General features: G+C 41.3%; 1 protein-coding gene across 6 annotated transcripts in view; it reads left to right on the forward strand.

Moving 5' to 3' along the window:
- The first annotated feature begins 6,381 nt into the window (after positions 1 to 6,381).
- LOC133854312 (uncharacterized) overlaps positions 6,382 to 20,595 on the forward strand; it is a 42,279-nt gene continuing 28,065 nt past the window's right edge. For 5 of the 6 annotated variants that reach the window (XR_009896803.1, XR_009896802.1, XR_009896804.1 and 2 more), the window contains exons 1-11: positions 6,393 to 6,549; positions 6,719 to 6,884; positions 7,052 to 7,103; positions 7,178 to 7,217; positions 7,767 to 7,817; positions 8,063 to 8,175; positions 8,280 to 8,345; positions 8,432 to 8,574; positions 8,848 to 8,890; positions 9,344 to 9,405; positions 20,464 to 20,568. Coding sequence is in view for 2 of the 6 variants with exons in the window: in XM_062290447.1 (XP_062146431.1) it covers positions 6,462 to 6,549; positions 6,719 to 6,884; positions 7,052 to 7,103; positions 7,178 to 7,217; positions 7,767 to 7,817; positions 8,063 to 8,175; positions 8,280 to 8,345; positions 8,432 to 8,574; positions 8,848 to 8,890; positions 9,344 to 9,405; positions 20,464 to 20,568 (929 nt within the window). In the remaining 4 variants the exon portion in view is untranslated. Of the gene's footprint in view, positions 6,550 to 6,718; positions 6,885 to 7,051; positions 7,104 to 7,177; positions 7,218 to 7,766; positions 7,818 to 8,062; positions 8,176 to 8,279; positions 8,346 to 8,431; positions 8,575 to 8,847; positions 8,891 to 9,343; positions 9,406 to 17,644; positions 17,946 to 20,463; positions 20,569 to 20,595 lie in introns of those variants that run through there. The other variant, XM_062290448.1, reaches the window with a different exon arrangement.

Consider the following 20,595-nt stretch of genomic DNA (forward strand, 5'->3'; position numbering starts at 1 on the left):
GGGTTAACGTCTTGAGGCAAAGACCAAAGGTTGTAGTCTCAAGGCAATACTGATTCAGACCATAAGTTTAGACCAATGGTTAAAGATTTAAGGCAAAGACTGAGGGTTTAAGTCCTGAGGCAAGAATGAGTAAATGAGATTGTGCATATATATAACTGCCATTATTATGTTGTATAATGTACTTTTAAATGATTCAGTATTTCATTATGTTATTGAAGACTGTTGACTTACTTGACTATAGCATGGAATTGTGATAATAACCACAATCACATGTAAGTTTATGCAGGTTTGGATGAATGACGGAACTATTAGGATTATCATGTTAATTTTATTTGAGACCTTTTCTGTTGATATGTAATATTCGATATGTTGGATAAGACAATAGTTATGTATTATTAAGTGCCGCATGAGGCACATATGTTATCGGTTTGAGTGTATTTATTATATTGGAACACATGGTTCGTATTTTTATATAATGAGATAATTCAGTCAGCTCTGAAGTGTTATTTTCCCAGTTGTTAAGAAAAAAAATATATGCCGGCGGATCAGATTCCGACCGAAACTGGCCGGAATCCGGCCATGGTTAGAAGCCGGCCGGATCCGAAGGAGTCTGGCAAGAATCCGACCATTTTGGCCGGATCCGGCCAAATATGTTCGCCGGAATCAGGCAACGGCGGCCAGACGTTGCCGGATTCCGGTGATAGTTGCATTTTGGCCTTTTGGGATTTTTTCGTGAGTACCAAACGCCGAAAAATATTTTCGAGAAAATTATTTTTTCTGAAAATCATTTCGTTAAAAATATTTTACGACGAAAACCATTTTACGTCAAAACAAACGGAGCATTCATTTTCTACATGAGGAGATGATTGGATGAGAGATTAATAAGAGGAGACAATTTATGGATATGGTACCCAATGTGAACAAGTGGGAGATGTTGGAAATTAGATTGACCCATGGCAACAAAGTAGTGCTATACGTGCGTCAAGAGTCCGTTTGGTGTTCGGCTCTTGACCCACGTGGCACGTTTGTTTTTCTTTTTTTATTAAAAAAAAATCAAAAAGAAAGGAGAAAACCGCGGGTATAGCATAATCATTTCACAGTTTTCATTTTCATTTCCAAAAAATTTCCCCCCATTTCCCAAATCTCCCCCTCTCCACCGGACCACCGTCCCCTCCCCCACCAACCCACCAGCGCCTACCGACTGCCCATCGCCCAACGACCGGCGCCCACCGACCCACACGGTCCCTCGGCCAGCTCTCTTTCTCGCGAAACCAGTAAACCGGCGACCACCAACCACCGACCATCCCTCACATAGCTCTCTCTCTCTCTCAAACCCAGCTGGACCGAGTGCCTCTCTCTCTCTCTGACCCAGCAGCTCGAGCGCCGCCCACGAGCAGAAGGGACTCCAGAGGAGGTAGTTTCTTAATCTCTTATTTTTTCCTTTGTATAGTAATCTTCTTGTGTTAATGGGAACTAGTGTTGATGAAGTACTGGAGTTTATCATCAAGTGCCTATTTAGAAGTATTTTAATTACTTCTATGGCTGTTTGTTTCTTTTCTTGGCCGCTTTTGCTATAAAGTATTAAACTTTAGACGTTTGTAAACTGATTTCCTGGAACAAAGTTTGATCAAGTTTGGGGCTTTTGGATGGGAGGATGGCCATTCATGGGTGAGATTTTAAATTGTTTAGATGGCCAAATGAGTTGAAGTGTTGTCTATGGGAAGTTTCGGTTTGGGTACTAGTATTGGAACTTATTGATTTCATTTGGATAATTTGAGAAGAAATTCTGGGTTTGTTTTGTGGAGGGTTTTTCTATAGAAAGACTGAATGGGTTTTTGTTTTCTTTTTGATGTTGAGGTTACTAGGTATTGAAAAATCTTTTGGGTAGAGAAACTGAATAGGTTTCCTGTTTAGCTTATGGGATTTGGATTATGGATTGGGTGATTTGAGAGTTGTTGTTGGTTGTGATTTTTGGATGTTTTGTTGAGGAATTTCAGTGAAACATTGAGGAGTAGTTTGGTGTTGACCGAATAGCCAAAGAGTGGAGAATTTTTGTTGTTTCTTATCCTTACTTTCATTTGAATACATAAACTATACTGGGTTTCTATTTCATTCATTGCATTCTGTCACGGGGATTTGAAAATGTTGGGAACTTCATGTTTTCTTTGCTGATTTCCTCTCCATTTTTTTTTTTGGTTTGTTTGTTGACTAAGTTGATTTGCCTTTGAATTGGCCAGAATACACTGTATTTCTTGGTCCCTGGAACTATGGAATCATGGATATACTAATTGTTTGTGCCTACATCAAAATCTATACCTTGAGGTGTTAATTTAATCTTCTACAAAGTATGTTAATTGAGCCTCTTAATAATGACAAAAAGATGCACAGATTTAAGCCCACATTGGAAATATGTCACTAAAGCCGTGTAATTATTTTGGTCTAATGGATTCTGTTTTAACACCTGAAGCCCCAGCAGCAGAGCAATCTGCGGCTGAAGAACTTGAAGCTCTTGTTGAAGTTGGACAAAGGAGGTGACAGAGGAAGCTGCGAAGGTAGAGGCAGAGGAGCCGGCAGTTGAGAAGACAGAAGAAGAGACTCAAGAAGTGAAAGTTGAGGAGCCCAAAGGAGAGACTGGTGAAGCCACTAAGGTGCCAGCAACCCCAGCGACTGAGGAAGAGAAGCCAGCTGAGGCAGCTGCAGAGGAAGCTAGCACTACTGAAGTTCCACTTGAGAAGACTGATGAGTAGTTCTATTAAATGAAGTGAAAGTAGAGGAGATCGAGGATGGTTTTAGAGTAGGTCTAGTATTTTTCTTCTATTTATTTAGTTTGATTATGATTATGATTATGATTAAGGTAATTAGTCTTTAGATGGGTTTGAAATTTCCAAGCTTTTTGTCAATGTAAGCACTTGGATCCACTCCAACATTCTTCCACTTGCCTAATATTTGTAATGGTGCATAGATGGGAGAAACTCTGGCTGCTTTACATATAGAAGGATGAAGTGTGCTTTCTGCTTTGGGAAATTAATTCTAGGTTGTCTTGATGGTCCAGCAATGAATCTCCTTGCTTTTGCTTATGTTGAATGCATCGTGGATGTTTGGTTGGCTAGTTAATGAACTCCTATTATAATGAAGAATTTTTGTTTGTTGTCATTAGTTACTGTTTTGGTCAAGTAATGGTGTGATGAATTTCAAGCCGTGGTTATTATTTCCGTCATTAACAGAATTTGCATAATGTAAATGCATCTTTATCAACAATCATATATCTTTCTTTCTTTCTTTTTTTAAAGATAAATCTGTTTCATATATCAACAATGAAGTACAATGCACTCTAGCTGGTTTTAGCTAGAAACTCCATGAAACAAACAAGTCTCATAAACACTAAACTATATGGTAATGAATATTCAAAATATACACCACCTAGAAAAGCATTTCTCAACAAAACAGAATCCAAAGAATGTGTACACCCTCAATCGTTCTAATATACAAAAACAGTTACTAACAGCCTCTACATCCACTGCCAACAATCTGCCCCCAAAGCTAAGCTGAAAACCAGTAAGCCAAAAGGGTTTTAAGATAAAAAAAAAAAAAAAAAAAAAAAAAAAAAAAAAAAAAAAAAAAAACTGCAGCCTTTGTTATGTATATTCTCCAAGTCATCAAATCAGCAACCCCATCACTTTCAACCAAGTTAGCATCAAAGTTGAAACTCAAATATGCTACCCCAATCAAAATCCAGCTTCAAAATATCCTGCAACACCAGGAAGAGAACAAAAAGAGAAAAAAAAATAGTGGGAAATCCTTCAATATAAGTAGCGGCTTAGCAAGAGGTCAAACAATAATAGAGACAATAAGCACAAAAGTGACATGCCCAAAAAAGCTTAAATATGTTTAAACCAATTATCCCTACTGTACCACTTACTTCAATTCCAACACAGCAGCACCAAATTCGAGCAAGAATGTCACTTGAAAATAACATGTAAGTACATCTTAGGCAATAGCAACAAAAGTGGCCAACTTTGCAGGAAATGCTAAAAAACCAAATACCCAACATACCATTTTGAGGGTCTATTTCGATGGGAACACCATCATCAAGTTGTTCATGTGTCAACAAACAAACATCTTTGCATTGTGAATTCAAGGCTAGGTTTGACAAGTCCATCTAAAAGTTATTCCACAAAAAAAAAAAAATGGTTTAATTAAACAAATGGGTGAGACAAGCTTGGCTCAATATGAAATCCCAAAGCAACAACAAAAACCTAAACCAAGCAAAACCCAACAGTGCATAACAAATCATAATTCACTTCCTAACTTCTCCAAAAATTGTTTCACCGAAATTCCTCAACAAAACATCCAAAAATCACAACCAACAATTCTCAAATCACCCAATCCATAATCCAAATCCCATAAGCTAATCAGGAAACCTATTCAGTTTCTCTACCCAAAAGATTTTTCAATACCCAGTAACCTCAACATCAAAAAGAAAACAAAAACCCATTCGGTCTTTCTACAGAAAAACCCTCCACAAAACAAACCTAGAATTTATTTTCAAATTATCCGAATTTATTCTCAAATTATCCAAATGAAATCAGTAAGTTCCAATACTAGTACCCAAACCGAAACTTCCCATAGACTTCAACCCATTCGGCCATCTAAACAATTTACAACACAATTTCTCAAAAAAAAAATCTCACCCATGAATGGCCATCCTCCCATCCGAAAGCCCCAAACTTGATCAAACTTTGTTCCAGGAAATCAGTTTACAAACGTCTAAAGTTTAATACTTTATAGCAAAAGCGGCCAAGAAAAGAAACAAACAGCCATAGAAGTAATTAAAATACTTATAAATAGGTGCTTGATGATAAACTCCAGTACTTCATCAACACTAGTTTCCATTAACACAAGAAGATTACTATACAAAGGAAAAAATAAGAGATTTTTGTCATAAGAGATTAAAAGAAACTACCTCCTCTGGAGTCCCTTATGCTCGTGGGTGGCGCTCGAGCTGCTAGGTCCGAGAGAGAGAGAGAGAGGCGCTCGGTCCAGCTGGGATCGAGAGAGAGAGAGAGCTGGGCGAGGGACGGTCGGTGGTTGGGCGCCAATCGGTTGGTGGTTGCCGGTTTGCTGGGTTCGCGAGAAAGAGAGAGACATAGAGCTGGCCGAGGGACGGTGTGGGTCGGTCGGCGCCGGTCGTTGGGCTGTGGGCGGTCGGTAGGCGCCAGTGGGTCGGTGGGGGAGGGGACGGTGGTCTGGTGGAGAGGGGGAGATTTGGGAAATGGGGGGAAATTTTTTGGAAATGAAAATGAAAACTGTGAAATGATTATGCTATACCCGCGGTTTTCTCCTTTCTTTTTGATTTTTTTTTTTAATAAAAAAAGAAAAACAAACGTGCCGTGTGGGTCAAGAGCCGGACACCAAACGGACTCTTGACGCACGTATAGCACTACTCATGGTAACGCCTACATGGGCTAGTGGGGTTATAGTTCAAATTGAGATAATCTTTTATGGATTATCAAATAGTTGCTGAGGTTGTTATTTGATAACTCACTACTAATTTAGATTATAATAAGACTCCATTATTTTGAGTTACATAATTTCTCTTTATGAAAACTTCTTCTTTCGTAGGACTCTAGCATAGAGATTTTACGTTGGTTTAAAAAAGATTAAACATATGTTGTAGAAGAGCACTCAGAAAATTAAGGAAAATGTTATTCCTTTGTCTACATCTATAATCTTTAGGGTAACTATCACCATCCTGGAATTCGAGGTGCGGAAATTTTAAGGAGACTATATGTGTGTTTGACATTGCGATTTTACAGATCAAAAATGTGATTTTAAAATAAATCGGAAGAAATATATTGTTGAGAGTGTGTTTTTAAAAAAATTACGATTTGAAAACGTAAATAAAAAATTGTATTTTCAAATTGCACATAAAAGGGCGTGTTTTTAAAAACGCATAATTTTAAAAGGTAAATTGTGATTTTAAAGTCCAAACTGTGATTTTACCACCTTAAACTGCGTTTTAACAAATTGTATTTTCAATTCGAACATTTTAAAATTGATATTTTAGAATTTTACGTTTTAAAATTACAAATCCAAATGGAGTGACCAAAAAGAGCTTTAATTCGTGATATCCTACACTAAACGTGGGCTGTAAAATAAACATCGAATCCTACTCGTGAAATATCCCCTTGAGGTGGGCCAAAGATCCTCTCCATTTAAAATGAAGAGCTTGTTTGTGTGTGTAAATTGTGTGGAAAAAATTAGTTATTTTCCATAAGAATAACCTTGCTAAACACCTATATTTTTTTTTTTTTTTTGAAAAAGAAAGAAAAGAAAAATAAAAGGATCTAGTCATGCTTTATCATTTGAAAGTTTAAAAAGGAAGAGATATAAATTCAAGAAACGGTTTACAATCCATTTGACTTCTGACGCAGCTAAAGGGCGAGAGAGCAGAAGAGAGAATGGGGAGCAGGACCAATTTCTACAAGAACCCTTCCATATCCTACAAGAAAGACTTCGGTCTCTCCTCCGTCCTTCAAAACCTTCGAGGTATCGCTTCAATTCCCCACCTAAGCTTTATGTTTGGTTCCCGAGAAAAAAAAAAAACTGATAATTAACCATTGGAAAGCAAGTTTTTAAAGACTTCCAATTGGCTTTTTTGACATTAATCATATTCTAGGCTTAGTTTGTTCATTCATTCTATTTCTTCAATTTTCAGCTTACAACATCGCCACCGGCAATGCTCCTCTAGCGGAAGAACAACCTCCGGAAGAGGAGAAAAGGGCGTGCCAGAAACGACGCCGTGACCTGAAACAACAGCGCAATCGAAACCATGTGATCGAAGAAGGGCCTATGTCTCACCAGGATTACGTCGCAAAAAGAAGGCAAATTCAACCATAATTCAAACCTTTTCGATCCGTTTATATTTGATACTTTGAGCTTCAATTAATGCAAGAGTCCAGTTTGTTACTATATTGCTTATCTTAAAGTGTTTTGTTGATGGTTTGTTTTCGTTTAGAAATTTAATTTAACTTATTTTTTGCATAAGCAGGAAAGAACTTAGTTCGGCTCAGACTTACGAGGAATTAACCGCCAATGTTTTGGTAATTATTTTTATGTTTATTTATCTTAATTATATTTATTATTGTTCTGAATTTTGGTTACTCTTTCTTGACAGGGAACTTCTAGTTCGGGTGCAAATTTAGTTGCATATGAAAGTAAGCTTTTTCATCGCTTAATGTTATTTGTTTTATCTTTTTTATATTCAGCCAGGTGGGAAATGATTAGCATCTGGGATTCACTTGCAATTGTGTTGGACTTTCAATATAAGGAAATGAATTTGGTGCTTAAATGCTGGATATAGATTTTGTTTCCTGTTTTTATTGATTTGGTGAGGGGATTCGAAGTAATGTTGCTGCTGTCGAAGGATAGAATCATTTTCTATTTCTGGGACAAGATTTAATGTATGCAGGTGGAAAACTTTTGTTATTACTAATTGTTGGAAATCTTGTTGAGGAAGATAATGCAAGACATCATAGGATCATTGGAAGATAACAATCTAACTTATTGTGTGAAAATTTATATGTGACTGCTTATTTTAATTAAACTTGTAAGAATTTTTTCCTGCCATCCATGCCTTAATGGATATTTCATGATTATTTGTATAATGACTCATGATTTGCATGAAAACTTTGATGTATCTCAAAATTGATATTTACAATGGGTTTAGACTCATGCTGAACTGTAATATTGCTAATGAAACCCAGGCGATGAAAGTACTTCAGAATGTGGAGAAAAGCAAGATCCTCCAAATTCAGGTTTGTTTCTAAATATCTTTTATTAGATGCCACTTTATAGCTGCATATAAAAATTCAGTTACAAGTAATTCCCATTATTGTAGTGGTATAATCTGACTTGGTTTATAAGATCGAATGAAACGTATCTGTTCATTGAAAGGCTCTGATTTATAAAGAAATATTCATCTATCTTGATAATTGTAACTGGGCTAATCTGTCAGGAAGTTGTTGTGTTCTTTGCTTACTACTTTGTATGCTTCTCTTAGGTCCCATAAAGGAATATGATCAAGTTAAGAGCAGAAGTGAGCAACGTTTTCCTGATCCAGGAGAGCCTGTTTGTATAGTATGTGGCAGATATGGAGAATATATATGCAATGAGGTGACATGTGAATGACAAATTCTCTTTTTCCAAACCAATGCTCAGCTCCTCTATGTTCCCCCCCTTGGAGTCACCTTGTAAACAATGTGTTTCTCTTCTGATAGACCAATGATGATATCTGCAGCATGGACTGTAAAGCAGAGCTGTTGCAAATTCTTGAACTGGATAAGGTATTTCTCTGTTTAGGAGTTTGTTGTGATTTCTTAAGAGTATTCTGCTTCCTGCATTGTTAATCATTCATTTTGTAAATTTCCAGGGGCCCTCAAGTTACCAAATTCCAGATGTCTCCTCATCTGGACTTAAAGGTGCCTTACCATTGCCTGAGTTCGGGGAGGACACCTGGGATTATAACCGCCATTGCTGGTCCAAAAAGAGATCTAGTCTTTGTACTTTTGAATGGTACATTCATTTTCCAAGCAATGTATATATATATATCTCAAGCCAAGTACAGGCATTACAATTGAATCCGTTCTAGGAGAAACTACATTTTGTAAGGATCAGTAACTTCTTTTCTGCTATTTAACTATATCACTAGAGTAGAATGTTGTTGCTCTAAATAGGATACTGATAAGGGAGGAGTCATAGATACATGCTTGTGTAACTGCAGAGATATATAGTTCCAGCTTATTCAGTTTGCCTGTTTTACTCCTGATTGTGGATTTTCCATTGTAGTTGGAAATGTCAGAGGCCAGGACACCTTGCTGAAGATTGTTTGGTAACAATGTCTAACCAAGTTCATTATCGTTCTTTTTTATGAATAATAATTTTATTGAAAGAAAAAGGGTACACGAAAAGTATACAAGAGAGACAATCACCCTAAGGCGTCTACAATCTAAAAACTAACAAGATCTAAAAGATTCGAAGATGAGAAATTAGGAACATAAACTACAGCTTAATCTAAGAGAGATCTATAAAAAGTGGATTTTAAACATAGCACATTGGACTCACAGTCCTCAAAGAGACTCCAATTCATCTCTCTCCATTTGCTCCACTTTAAGAAAGTAGGAATAACTTTCTAGATGGCCTTTTTGGGATGTCCCCATCCCTTGGGTCTTCCAACAATGAAACATCTCTTTTATTAAAAGCCTACATCTTTTTGGTGCCATGATTTACCTATCTTGTTAGAAACACATTATTTTTGACTTTTGAAAGTCTATGTTTTGTCTAGGTGGCAGCAGGGCAGAACAAGTCAAGTTCAATATCCAGAGGTCTTCTTGGACTGTACAGAAGGTCTGGAAATACGGTTTCCTCCTCTTGTATTTAAATATAACTGTTGTTTTTCATCGTTTGGTCATTTAGTTGCAGTCAACATCTTTAGTTTACATGTCGTTGCTATCATATATAAAGTATTTCTGTTTTTCATGGTAGGTATAAATAAAAATTGATGGGGGCAATTTATGTTTCATTTTGATATTCATGGGTTTTTTTTATATTGATTCATATATATTTGCTGATGAATTAATCTCAATAAGAAAAAGGAAAAAAGTGTTCTGGCTCTTCACAGTGTAGCTTATTGCTCATTTTGTGGAACTGGGGTTCAGATGAGTTTTAGATAATAGTTCTGAGTGAATAATTTTCCTGTGTACCTTGCTGGGAATGTCTTTATTTTGTTGTCTACTATCCAAAAGAAAATAATTATGTGGGATGGAGGGAGAGATATAAAATGAGTATGTAACTAGTTTAAGGTGTAAGATATATCTATTCATTCAATTTTTCAGTTATCTACGTTGTTGAACCTGAATTTGACATGCAATTTGATTGGATAAGAATAGAAATCCTATCCTGGTGTTAGTTGGAATTAGTGCTGGAGCCAGGTTTTGTACCTTAGGAGGGGAGGGAGGAGGGAGGGGACAGACTAATACATAGAAAGTTGACAAATAAAGAAACAAGCATAGAGCCAAGAAATAAGTGTCCTATAATTTTGTTATGTACAACAAACCAAAGAACTAGCAAAACAGAGAAAACAGAAAAAAGTTTATCCAATTCTCACTCAACTCTTTGCATAATTTTTTTTGCCTCTTTTGTTTTTTCTGGGGCTTATATTTTTGTAAATTAGCTCTGTTGGAAAAATGGTTGTGGAGGTATGCTTTGGAGCTGGAGGCCTTATGGAGATCGGTGATCGAAGTTAAGTATGTGAGTATGAGGGGTGGGTGGTGTTCAACAGAGGTTGCTGGGACTTATGGTGTGAGTCTATGGAAACATATTAGAAAGGGAGGAGATAATTTTTCCAATTTTGTGTGGTTTGAGGTGGGGTTTGTTACGCACTTATGTTAGGCGTAAAAAAACCCTAGCAAACCCTGATGCTAACCACAGTGGCGGCTGAGACAAATATGGAAGGTTGGGGGAGAAAAGTCTGTGCTTGAGGAGCACGACTTTTGGTAGGAAAGTCCTAAGAATAAGGGGGTGTGTTTCCCCAGTTGTAGCCTAAGAATAAGAGATTTTACTTCCCAATCTAGCTAATTTGTACGAAGCAAATAAAGGGAATTATACTTTCCCAAAAAAATGGAAATCAAGCAATTACTGCTGTATTTGTAATTCACCCTATTTATATGGGGTTTCGAATGAATAAAGGCATGCAGAAAAATTATCAACACAACTCCAGTAGTTGTTAGGAGGTAGAGGTACCTCGAATACCTCTTATCATTTACCCCGTTCATCATAGGTAAGCTCAGGGAATTAGACCCTGCGGCTGCCCCCCTAGCCAAACCAGTCACATGATCACAAATCTGGGCCCTTAACAGCTTGGTATCAGAGCCAGGTCTCAACATGACGGAGCAACGGATCGAAAACTTGGAGAAGAAGATGGGATTGATGGAAGAATGAATCAAGAAGCAGATGGAGGAGATGCTGGCTGTCATTGTTGATCAGCAACAAAAAACTCAAGCGGAGGAGGCCAACAAATCCGCAAGTTCATCCGGTGTACGATCAGGCAAGACAGCCACCCGAACAGAGTCTGGCGACTCCTTTTCGAAGGTGGCCAAGTTAAATTTTCCCAAATATGATGGCACCGAAGACTCAACCAGTTGGGTGTGTCGAGCGGAGCAATTCTTTGAATTCCAGAATACTGCGGAAGAGGACAAAGTGATGCTGGCAGCTTATCACCTGGAGGGCGAGGCCCAATTGTGGTACCAGCTCTTTAAAGAAACGGAGGAAGGGGCATCATGGGAACAATTGAAGGAGGGTCTTCATGTCAGGTATGGGCCAACGCAGTTTGATGATTTTTTTGGGGACCTAATGAAGTTGCGGCAAACTGGGACGGAGCGAGAATACCAGGGCCAGTACGAACGGTTGCTGAGTAGGGCGGGAAGGCTCTCAGTAGCACAACAAGTTGGTGGGTTCATCAGTGGTCCCAAGGAGAGCATCATGTCGGAAGTTCAGGCCTCCCGACCCACTATGCTCACCTCGGCAGTAGGGCTCGCCCGGTTGTATGAGGTGCGGCTACTATCACAACGGCGAAGCCCGAATTTTTTTGAGCCTCGGAGGACCATGAGTTCCTTGAACGCACCCCCATTACCTTCCGCAAATCTGGTGAGAAGTCGAGCTCCGGTGGTTCGGAGGCTAAACCAAACAGAATTAAAGGATCGAAGGGATAAGGGCCTTTGCTTCAACTGCGATGATAAGTTCTCGCCGGGGCATAGGTGCAAAAAGCTCTTTCTGATTGAAGGGATTTATGAAGAGGAAGTAGAGCATTCCAGCTCGGCAGGAGAAGGAGAAGTGGAAGAAGAGGAGTTCGAGATCCCCGAAATTTCCCTTCACGCCATCTCCGGGGTGCCAACCCCCCAAACGATGCGCATTTCGGGAACCATCCAGTGGGCACGGGTGATTTTCTTGGTTGATTCTGTGAGCACGCACAATTTTCTCAATACCCAATTGGTGGAAAGGTTGGGCCTGGTACAGGACAAAAACACGGCATTTGAAGTGGTGGTTGTAAACGGAGAAAGACTTTCCAGTAGAGGCACATGCTCGGCGATACCTATTCTACTAGAAGGAACCTTATTCATATTAGAATTTTTTCTTATTGACCTCCAGGGGTATGACTCGGTTCTTGGGGCACAATGGCTCAAGACCCTCGGCCCCATCCTTTGGGATTTTGCATCCCTGCACATGAGCTTCACATGGCAGGGGCGGAAGGTGACGCTGACCGGGATAAACTCCCCTAGTAACCGAGTGTTGGAAGGGCAGAAAATGCAAAAGGAGCTGCGTCGCTATTCTGAAGGCATCCTACTTCAACTACTGGCTGTTGAATTGGGAGTAGAGCAACAGTGCCCGAACATAGGTGATCCAGAATTGCAACAGCTCTTGGAGGCATTCCGGGACTTATTTGAAGAACCACATGGGCTTCCACCAAGGCGCAGTCATGATCATAAACTCCCCTTGATCCAGGGCTCTCCTCCGGTGAATGTGTGACCATATAGGTACCCCCATTATCAAAAGAACGAGATAGAAAAGATCATTGTGGGGTTGTTGAACACAGGAGTGATTAGAACAAGCATCAGCCCTTATTCCTCTCCGGTCTTGTTGGTCAAGAAACAAGACGGCTCGTGGCGATTATGTGTGGATTATCGAGCCCTCAACAAGATTACTATCAAGGACAAGTTCCCCATTCCTGTGATCGACGAGCTGCTGGATGAATTACAGGGAGCTCAGTATTTTTCTAAGCTTGACCTTCGTTCTGGATACCACCAAATCCGGATGAGGGAGCAAGATATAGAAAAAACAGCCTTCCATACGCATCATGGTCATCTCAAATTTTTGGTCATGCCATTTGGTCTCACGAATGCCTAATCGACTTTCCAATCCTTGATGAAGGACATCTTCGGCAGAATTTTACGTAAGTTCGTTCTTGTTTTTTTTGATGACATACTAATTTATAGTCGATCTTGGGATGAACACTTACATCACCTCAATGAGGTTTTGGAGATCCTGAAGGTTAACTGCTTGCATGTTCAGAAGGATAAGTGCAGCTTCGGGCAACAAAGGGTAAAGTATTTGGGCCATATTATTGATAAGAATGGGTTGCAGTGGATTCGGAAAAAGTCCAGGCCATGTTGGTATGGTCGAAACCTCAGAACCTCAAGGAACTTCGAGGTTTCCTCGGCCTCACTGGCTACTACCGAAAATTTATCCAGCACTACGGCATTATCGCTAGGCCCTTGACGCAACTCCTAAAAAAGGATGCGTTCGGGTGGAATGAAGAGGCTGAAGAGTCTTTCTCGCTGCTTAAGGAAGCAATGACCAAAGCTCCGGTATTAGCCCTACCAGATTTTTCCTAGCAGTTCATAATCGAGTGTGACACATCCGGCTTCGGCATTGGGGCTGTTTTGATGCAAGGCCAACGTCCCATTGCATACTTCAGCCAAGCCCTCCATGGGCGTAACTTGGCCCTTTCCACCTATGAAAAGGAAATGCTCGCCTTGGTCACCGTTGTCCAAAAATGGCGTCCATATCTCTTGGGCCACAGGTTTGTAGTGCAAACTGATCACTGTAGCTTGAACTTCTTATGGGACCAAACAATAGCTACAGAGGCGCAGCAGAGGTGGCTGATCAAAATCATGGGGTACGACTTCGTCATAGAATACAAGAAGGGCCATGACAACCGGGCGGCTAATGCTCTCTCTCGACAGCAAGAAGAGGCTCTCTTGGCCTTGTCCTCACCGGTCCCTAGTTGGATCGAACCAATCCAGCAAGAAGTCCAGCGCGAACCTGATCTTATAAAATTGTCGGAGAAAATCCAGCAGCAAAACATCAAGGGCCCGTGGTAGGTACGGGCATGACTCATTTACTTCAAAAATCGGATTTACCTTAAGTCCGCATCCCCCATTGCAGCAGCCATCATCGCAGAATTTCACAACAGCACTCACGAGGGGTATCACAAGGGCCTCCAATGTATCAGGTCGGTTTTTTATTGGTCTCAAATGAAGCAACAACTCCGCAATTTCATAAAAAAATTGCGATACCTGCCAACGCCACAAGGCTGCCAATACCAAACCCGCTGGACTGCTGCAGCCCCTGCCAATTTCCGAGCACGTTTGGTCGGACATATCCATGGATTTTATCGATGGGTTGCCCCCTTCCTATGGTCGAACCACCATCTTTGTGGTTGTGGATCGCCTCTCAAAATATGGGCACTTTACACCCCTCAAGCACCCTTACACGGCGGCATAGGTGGCACAAACCTTCTTTGAGGTAATTTTCAAATTGCATGGAATTCCATCTTCGATTGTGTGCGATAAGGATCCCGTCTTTACTGGAATTTTTTGGCGTGAGCTCTTCCACCTCCACGGGACTAAGTTCAACTTCAGCTCCGCCTATCATCCCCAAACAGACGGCCAAATGGAAGTGGTAAACCGCACCATTGAGATGTACTTGCGGTGCTTCACCAGCTCCTCACCCAAACAATGGGCTAAGTCGCTGCCTTGGGTGGAATATTGTTACAACACTGGGTACCACTCAACCACCAAGCGAACTCCATTCCAAATTGTGTATGGTCGTCCTCCACCCTCTCTGTTGCCTTACGTCCCAGGAACCACAAAGTCAGCTGTAGTTGAAGATACCTTGAGGGCCAGAGACGAAATTCTGCAAGAGGTGCGGCAGCATTTATTCGATGCTCAAAACCGAATGAAGCAAGTGTATGATAAAGGCCATGTGGAACAGTCATTTTCTGAGGGTGAATGGGTTTACTTGAAGTTCCAAGGGTACCGGCAGCAATCTATCCAGAAGCGACAACCAGAAACTAGCTCCCAAGTTCTACGGCCCCTACCGAATTGTCAAGAAAATCAGCCCAGTGGCATACCGATTGGCTCTACCCCCCAAGGCCAAAATTCATGATGTCTTTCATGTTTCAATTCTCAAGAAATGGGTAGGAGTTGGCATTCCAATCCATGATGATCTTCCCCTCCTTTCCGATGATAGTCAGTTGACTCCCCAAGCCATCCTTGACCAAAGACTCCAGTGAGGAAAAAAGGAAATACTCGTGCACTGGAAGGACCTTTCACCAGCTGATGCCACGTGGGAATCTCTCTCGGACTTCAAGCTTCGTTTTCCTACTTTTCCCCTTGAGGACAAGGGTCATTTTAAGGGGGAAGGAGTGTTACGCACTTATGTTAGGCGTAAAAAAACCCTATCATACCCTGATGCTAACCACAGTGGCGGCTGAGACAAATATGGAAGGCAGGAAAATCCTAAGAATAAGGGGATGTGTTTCCCCAGTTGTAGCCTAAGAATAAGGGATTTTATTTCCCTAAAAACTGGAAATCAAGCAATTACTGCTGTATTTGTAATTCACCCTATTTATATGGGGTTTCGAATGAATAAAGGCATGCAGAAAAATTATCAACACAACTCCAGTAGTTGTTAGGAGGCAGACGTACCTCGAATACCTCTTATCGTTTACCCCGTTCATCATAGGTAAGCTCAGGGAATTAGACCCTGCGGCTGCCCCCCTAGCCAAACCAGTCACATGATCACAAACCCGGGCCCTTGATAGGGTTGGATCTAATGTCCGGTTTTGGCATGATGTATGGTGTGGGGATAGTGCGTTGAAGCTAAGTTATCCAGTGTTGTTCAGTATTGCTCGATATAAAGATGCATGGGTGGTAGATAACTTGTCTATTCAAAATGGAGTTGCACAGTAGAATGTGGTCTTTACGCGCCTAGTCCATCATTGGGAGGTGGAGATGGTACTGTCTCTGTATGCACGGTTGTATTCACATCCGATTCGACATGGAGCGGAGGATATGTTAGTTTGGATCCCTTCCAAGCGGGGGCTATTTGAAGTGAAGTCATTTTATAAGGTGTTAACTATCCAAGAGGGTTTTTCCTTTCCTTGGAAGAGTATTTGACGTGTTAATGTTCCGTTGAGGGTCTCCTTTTTTTTTTGTGTGGACAGTAGCCTTAGGAAAAATTTTGACGCATGACAATTTGTGTAGGGAAAATGTCGTGGTGGTTGAGGAGTGTTGTATGTGCAAGAAGAGTGGGGAATCCGTTGACCATCTCTTATTGCATTGCGACAATACACGAGCTTTGTGGGGCTACTTTTTTACTTTGTTTGGGGTGGAGTGGGTAATGCTGAGATGGGTGCTGGAATTGTTAACTAGCTGGGGTGATTCGTTGGGGTGTGGTCAAGCTAAGACAATCTGGAGGTAGGTCCCTTTGTGCTTAATGTGGGGCCTTTAGCGTGAGAGGAATGCTCGGCATTTTAAAGATGTAGAAACATTGGTGTTGGAGTTGTGAAGAAATGTGTTTAACACTTTATATTTATGGATATTGGTTCATCTTTGCTTGAGTTGCCTTACTTTTGTAGAGTTTTTAACTTTATGTTCTTCGTTTTCATCAATTTAGGGGTTCTCGTGTATACTTCTTTTATACTGGGGTTGTGTCCTTCTGCGCTTCTTCAATGATCTGTCATTATTTATTAAAAAAAAAAAAACGAGAAAAAAATTGTAAATTGTTCAGTCCCCACAAACCATATCTTCCATGAAAGGAGAATGGTGATACTACATCCAACATCCAATTTCTTGTTTTCTAGGCACAAGTAGTACCATAAATAATATACAAATAAAAATAAATTAAATTAACTTTTTTATTTACAAGAGGTTTGATACATGGCCCCCACCTGCCCCCCTTGTCTCCACTATTTGTTGTAATGTTGTCCAATTGCTCTAAATTTGGTTTGCTGGCCATGCCAATCTTTGAGTATTGAAAGCCAGTTTTTTAGATTAGTGATTGTATTGATGTGGGAGGAGAAAAAAGGGTGGCATAAAGTGACATGGGTAGAAGTTATAAGGAAACATATGGTTGTTGGAGAGGAAAATGGGGATTTCTTTCTTCCCCCTTCTGAGAGGTCTTTGGCATGCATATTGAACCTTGGCAACCTTCAATTTGATATGATTAAAGTAATCCAATGAAGTGAACAAGGAGAAAAAACTAACTATATGCGGGTAGAAAAATTAAATATATTTACTTACATGTCAAAAGTTAAACCAGTCTACATTTCTTTGGTGACAGAAAAAGAAACATATATTGCCTTAACTAGAAAATATGTAGCAAAGCAAACAGAGCAAGATCAAGTGACTCCTCCATATCAATCATCATTTGAATCAATAACTTGTTGCTTAAGCTCTTCAATTTTACTAGCCAGCTCCTCAACATGGCCTAAGATAGGGCTACATGGCCTGAAAGGATCTAAGTAATTGGCCCCAATTGGTTGGGACTAAGGCTTAGTTGAGTTGAGCTACGAGAAATTTGTACTGTTCTTTTATAATCCCTCTTGGCATATAATCTAAAGAAGTTTATTGGCTTGTATTTTCTGATCCCATTTGCTCATTTGATCAGTATTGCTAAATTGTAAACTATCAGTTACCTCTCCCTAGCATGTAGCACGCTGTTGTAAAACCTCAATAATTTACAAAGTTCGGCTTCTACTTTCTTTTCCTCTCTTTCTCTCATTCTCTCGCTCTTCGTTGTTCAGTATTCTTGACGATGGAAGTCGATCTTGGGTGATTCGTTGGTTCCGGTTGGTGAGCCTAGAGATGGAAAGAAGATTTTTAGCGGAGGCAAAGTCGTTTGTTTTCTCAGTTCTTGATGAGGCGTCGGTGTTGCAGGTGGAAGAAAAGAGGAAAGATTTTTCCGGTGAGGTACTCCTAAGCAACCAGTGCACCGAGTGGCTGGTGTCAACGATGGAGGAGCTGATGGGTTTTCTTGGAGATTTAGATTTTGTTAAATCTTTCAGGGAGGGGTCAAAGGTGTAAATCGTTCGCAGATGTGGGAACAAAAATGGCCGGTTTGTAGAGGTAGCGGTCTATGGGGTGGGCGGGCGGAGAGGGTTCCTTCTTATTCATGAGGGGCGTGGCGGTTGGGGTTGGCTCAAGTTTGTTGGTGAATTGGGAAAGGCTAAGGACGGACTTGTTGCTACAATAGGGTGTGGTTTTGGGTCTTCTTCACTGGCGAAGAAGGTAGGTGAGAAGTTGGACCAGGGATGGGGAAGGTTTTGAATTGTAACAGGCCGTCGTTTGTGGAGGTGGTGCGGGCGGAACCGTGTCCAGTTGCGACAGCGATGTTTACGTTGTCAAGTTAGGGGAATCCACTGGGCACAAAACTTGCAGATAGTGCTAGACCGTTGGGTTTTTCATCTGTTGGTCCGCAGAGCAAGGACCGTCTTTGCTCTGTCCCATGTAATGTTGCGTGTTCTGCTGTTTTTGCAGAACAGGGGCTGTCTTCACATGCATGCATGAAGGAGAAGCTGGCTCTTCTTGGGACGTGGACAAGTCAGGTCTTTGTTTTTGGACAAGCCCTAAGGGAGCTTCTCGAAGCTTTTAAGGGATTTGGGCCTTGGAAGTTTCTCAAGTCCTTGGGCTTTGGGCGTTTTAAGAGGAGGCCTTTGTGCAAGCCCAAGAGCAAACCCACAATCTGGTGCCCCCTCAAGAAGACAAAACCTGGTTCTCGTTTAGGTTGCTCTTCCTTGGATGTGGATGTAGGTCACGGGGTTCCGAGCTCCCCAGATTTAGCGCCATAGGCAGAGGCACCTGACTCTCTGGCGACCACGTATGAAGTTTCCCATCATGGTGGGTGCTCTCCGACATCTCAGGTTGGTTCCAGTGACTCTCCTCATTTCGTGAGCGTTGATGCTGGATATGGGCCTGTTCTGGGTGTTGATCCCCGTATGTCGCAGGAGGTGTTGGGTTCTTCTCCGTTGATGTCTAAGCGTGATGTCAACTGGAACTTCTTCAGCCGCTGAGGTTGTATTGGGGATGGGTTCTTCGTTGGAGTTCTCTTCTAAACTTGTTCTCGAGTTAGTCATGCTTGCTGATGGTCCTATTCCGAGTTCCCCTAGTCCTGTTCTGGCATCTTTTGGGCCGGAATCTTCTGTGCAAGCTTTCGGTTCAGATGCTTTTGTGGCTACAAGTACTGTGACTTTAGGTTCAACGTTGTTGGTGGTTGCGTTTGGTTCTGTTTCGACTTCCTCTGGTCTTGTTCTCTCTTCTAGGTTGAAATCCTCTGTGTAAGCCTCTCCCCCTTTTGACCAAGCTTCCTCTGTGCAACCCTATGTGCAAGCCTCATTTTTGGGATGTTCATCAAATGCTACTCCGGTTCTTGCTGATAAGGTAGAATCGGCTACTGAGGGGTCTTCTCCGGCGGAAGTCGTGCTTGCCTCTCCGGCGGTCACTCCAGTGTTTTCTGCGCAACCTCTTTTCTTGTCTGCTCTGGTTCGGCAGGATGGGCTTCGGTCGGAGACTACCTTGCTTGATACACAGGCAACGTCGATGGCTTCTTTGTCCCTGACCCTGTCTAAGCCTCTGTTTCTATACCTGTGCAAGCTTAAATGTTTTGAAAGCTTTAAGCCTCTGTTCTCTATCGTTTGCTGAGATCACCTCTTCTTCGACGGAGGCTCTTCCTCAGGCGCTTGCGGCTTCTTTGGGTAAGGATGGTCTTTGTGGTGGGTCTGCTCTGTAGTTGACGGTGGATGCTGCCCAGAATTCGTCCTATGCTTCTCCAGTGTCGATGGACTTTTTTCAATCCCCGTCTGTCCCGGTGAGGTCAAATGCTTCCGATGGGTGCCTCTCGCTAGCTTCTCAGCCTTTAGCCTCTGTTTCGGCGCTGTTAGTAGACAGTGCCCCGACTGCTGTTTCTATGGCGTCTACATCAAAGGTCATTCATCAAGAAGCTACGGCATCTACGAGTCATATTGATTGGAACTTTGGGACTGACTCAGATAAGGAGCAAGGTTTTGTTTGGGCTGAGGAGGGTGAAGATTACCCGTGGGAGGGTGATGAAGTCTTTCCCAGGCTCAGAAGGAGGGGGATGATGCAGCTGTTGCTATGTATCTGTTGGGTGCTTGGTCTTTCACTCAGGTTTTGGATGGCATGTCTTGGTCCCTCCCCTCCTTCCTTCGAAGGCGGATTTCGCTTCCAAGCTGAAAGGCCAGAGGGAACTGAATAACTTAAAGTGTTAAGTGAATTATGAGGGGTCCAGCCGTGGCAAAGGCACAAGGAAGTAGTGTCATGGGATTTTGTTTCTTTGGGTTGTTGGGTTCTTTGTTTGTTTGGGCTGTTTTGTGGGTCTTGGGCTTTTTTATAATTCATGCTTCTTTGTTCTTTTTTCTTCTCTTTGGTGTCCTTGTATATACCTAGTATACTTTAGGGGCTCCTTACACTTTTTATAAAATGCGCTTGCTTATCTATCAAAAAAAAAAAAAAAAAAATCTTTCCTTTATGTTTAAAATCATATAACATGCAAATATGCGATATAGAGTAAACTCAGCATCTGTTTTGGGCATTTTTGTATCTGCAGATGCCACCAGATTGGAAGAAACTTGTCAACTGCAAATTGCAATGCATGCCGCAGCTTATTAGCTTTGGCTACATGCCTTGACTGCAGTACTGTCCTATGTGACAAGTAAGCAGTACAATTTATACTCCATTA

Source organism: Alnus glutinosa, chromosome 13, assembly GCF_958979055.1.
Source record: "Alnus glutinosa chromosome 13, dhAlnGlut1.1, whole genome shotgun sequence".
In the NCBI taxonomy this organism is placed as follows: domain Eukaryota; kingdom Viridiplantae; phylum Streptophyta; class Magnoliopsida; order Fagales; family Betulaceae; genus Alnus; species Alnus glutinosa.